Here is a 2,101-nt window from a genome sequence, read left to right on the forward strand (position 1 = left end):
ACCTGGCTTCTCCGATGAAATCCAAAGGGCAATAGAAATCGGAGGTGGGAGAAGAAATCAAAAGGGCCAAAAGCTGCCAGCGATGCAGACTGGGTAGAGATAAGAGATAGTAGGGGGTCTCGGGGAGGTGGGTTGCTCCTTGTGCCAGGGGTGTCCTCCAAGCTCAAGAAGAATCATCAGGTGGAGACCAAGCTTGGGAAGGGGTACAGGGCAACCAGGTAACACGCAGAGAGCCCTCCAAGAGGGACCTGGGGCAGGTCCTGAGTCCTCTGCACTCAAGGGCCACTTTGCCCTGAATCCCAGATGGAATCATCTCACTGGCCCCAGGGCCGGGTCCTTGCTGATAGGGTATGGAGAAAGCACTGGGGCATCTTTGGGTGGCTGCCTGGAGGAGATGAGTGGGAAACCTTCACGAGGAGAAGCGTGTCATTGCTTCATGGTTCGGAGGCCCCTCTCTCCTCCAGTTCCAACCCCCAGTCGCCCTCTCCCTCCTTCTCCTCATTTCTCACAGTCTCCTTTTCCTTCTCTTGATCGCTGTGGAGACAAGAAGGGCCCAGGTAACCCAAGTTAATAAGGACTGACAGTGTTCCGGGCTTCTTACAATGCTCACGGAACCTCTGAGTCCTGCAGGCACCCTTGTTGTTCCCATGGTATGTACGGAAGGGGAAGACGAGGCTCAGGCAGCTTAGGACACCAGCCCCGTTTGAACACCAAGGAAATGCTTGAGCCCATAGTTGAACTTCATGAGCCAAAAGCGATAAGGGGTTTCAAAACCGTGGGTGAGCGGACAGGCAGAGAGATGGGGGATGGACCGACGGATGGGTGGATGGGTGGTGGGGAGGTGGGTGGCTGGATGGATGGACAGATGGAGGATTGGATGCTGGAGGGAGAGAAGGAGAGAGAAACGGAGGGAGACAGGGAGGGAGGGCTGATGGCTGATTGACAGCTGGAGGGAGGAAGGGAAGGACAGGTGGATGGATGAATGGATGGGGTTCGCGTGGGGGTGATAAAGGCTTTACAGACCCCCTCCCCCCAAAAAAGACTTTACAGACCCCAGTTGAAACACCTATTAGGGATGGGCTTCTCTGTGAGGAAGCCACCCTCATTTTGCAGGTCGGTAGTCAGGAGAGAAGAGAGTGAGGTTATGTGAGGCCCCCATGGATTCTGAATCAAAGAATTACCCACCTGGTCCTCCCCGGCCTCCTTGGAGGATGTTCGGAGAGGGGAGGGGCTAAGAGGGGGCCCGACACGGGGAGGGGCTTAGGGGGCGGGACTCAGGAGAGGGGCTTCGAGAGGAGAGATTTAGAGATTTCGGGAGGGAGGGGCTCAGAAAGATGAGGACCCACCTGTCCCCGGGCTCGCTGCACCAGATGGCATAGACCAAGGTGAGGACAAAGATGAGGAACAGGGAGGCCAGTGCAGCCCCCAGCCCCACCAGCCACGGCTTCCGCTGGGCCACTGCGGGCAGGAGCAAGGCGGGGTCAGCAGCCTGGCCGCCAGCTTGGGCCTCTCTTTCCCACCCCACTCCCACTCCCTCCCAACGCCTTACAGGGTTGGGCCTGAACCAGCCGCGGGACCAGAGCTGCGAGAAGGGAGAATTGGCGGGGGGTCGTCCAGAATCTATCCATCCTTCTCCGTCTGTCCTCGCCCCTGTCCAGCAGGTTCTGGGGTTGCCGCCCCAGCCAGAGGGGGAAGTGGCCTGCGCAGGGCACCCCAGGGCAGGATGTGGCCGGTGCCGCAGGAAGTCGGAGGTGGGGGCCCCTCCCTGGGTTCCGGGCACCATGGGGAGGGGCTCAGGGTCCCATACATCCCAGTCTCCGTCTCCCTGAGGCCCATCCTGACCCTGTCGCTCCCCACGGCCAGGGACATGGGAGGGGAGGCTCAGGAAAGATGGGGAACTCATTTCCTGAGCGCCTGCTATGTGCCAGGTCTTGCAATGGCTCTTGAGCCCTGGCACCTCCTTCAAGCCTCACACTCTGGTGGTCAGAACTCTTGTCCTCACGTTGCAGAAGAGGAGCCAACTCGAGGCTCAGAGAGGTCAGGCCACTTCCCCTGGGCCACACAGCATCCCAAAAGAACATAGTTCTCCCAGCTAGGAACA

The 2,101-nt window shown here is 59.1% G+C and overlaps 1 protein-coding gene across 1 annotated transcript; it reads right to left on the bottom strand.

Annotated features, from left to right (window-relative positions):
* Nucleotides 1-434: 434 nt before the first annotated feature.
* On the bottom strand, nucleotides 435-1,628 carry LOC112067627 (small integral membrane protein 24-like). Its single transcript, XM_024134098.1, has 3 exons — nucleotides 1,550-1,628; nucleotides 1,347-1,458; nucleotides 435-534 (listed from the first exon to the last, which is right to left on the bottom strand). The coding sequence occupies exons 1-3, from the start codon at nucleotides 1,626-1,628 to the stop codon at nucleotides 435-437; spliced, it is 291 nt and encodes a 96-aa protein (XP_023989866.1).
* Between the last annotated feature and the right edge of the window lie 473 nt (nucleotides 1,629-2,101).

The sequence above is a fragment of the Physeter macrocephalus genome, chromosome 2, assembly GCF_002837175.3.
Source record: "Physeter macrocephalus isolate SW-GA chromosome 2, ASM283717v5, whole genome shotgun sequence".
Lineage (NCBI taxonomy): Eukaryota > Metazoa > Chordata > Mammalia > Artiodactyla > Physeteridae > Physeter > Physeter macrocephalus.

Excerpts from the sequence above, each read along its gene's own strand:
- LOC112067627 (XM_024134098.1), bottom strand. The coding sequence starts at position 1,628 with ATGGATAGATTCTGGACGACCCCCCGCCAATTCTCCCTTCTCGCAGCT. Across the intron at positions 1,459-1,549 it reads GCTGGTTCAGGCCCAACCCT|TGGCCCAGCGGAAGCCGTGG; the intron begins GTAAGGCGTTGG and ends TCCTGCCCGCAG. Across the intron at positions 535-1,346 it reads TGCAGCGAGCCCGGGGACAG|CGATCAAGAGAAGGAAAAGG; the intron begins GTGGGTCCTCAT and ends TTGTCTCCACAG.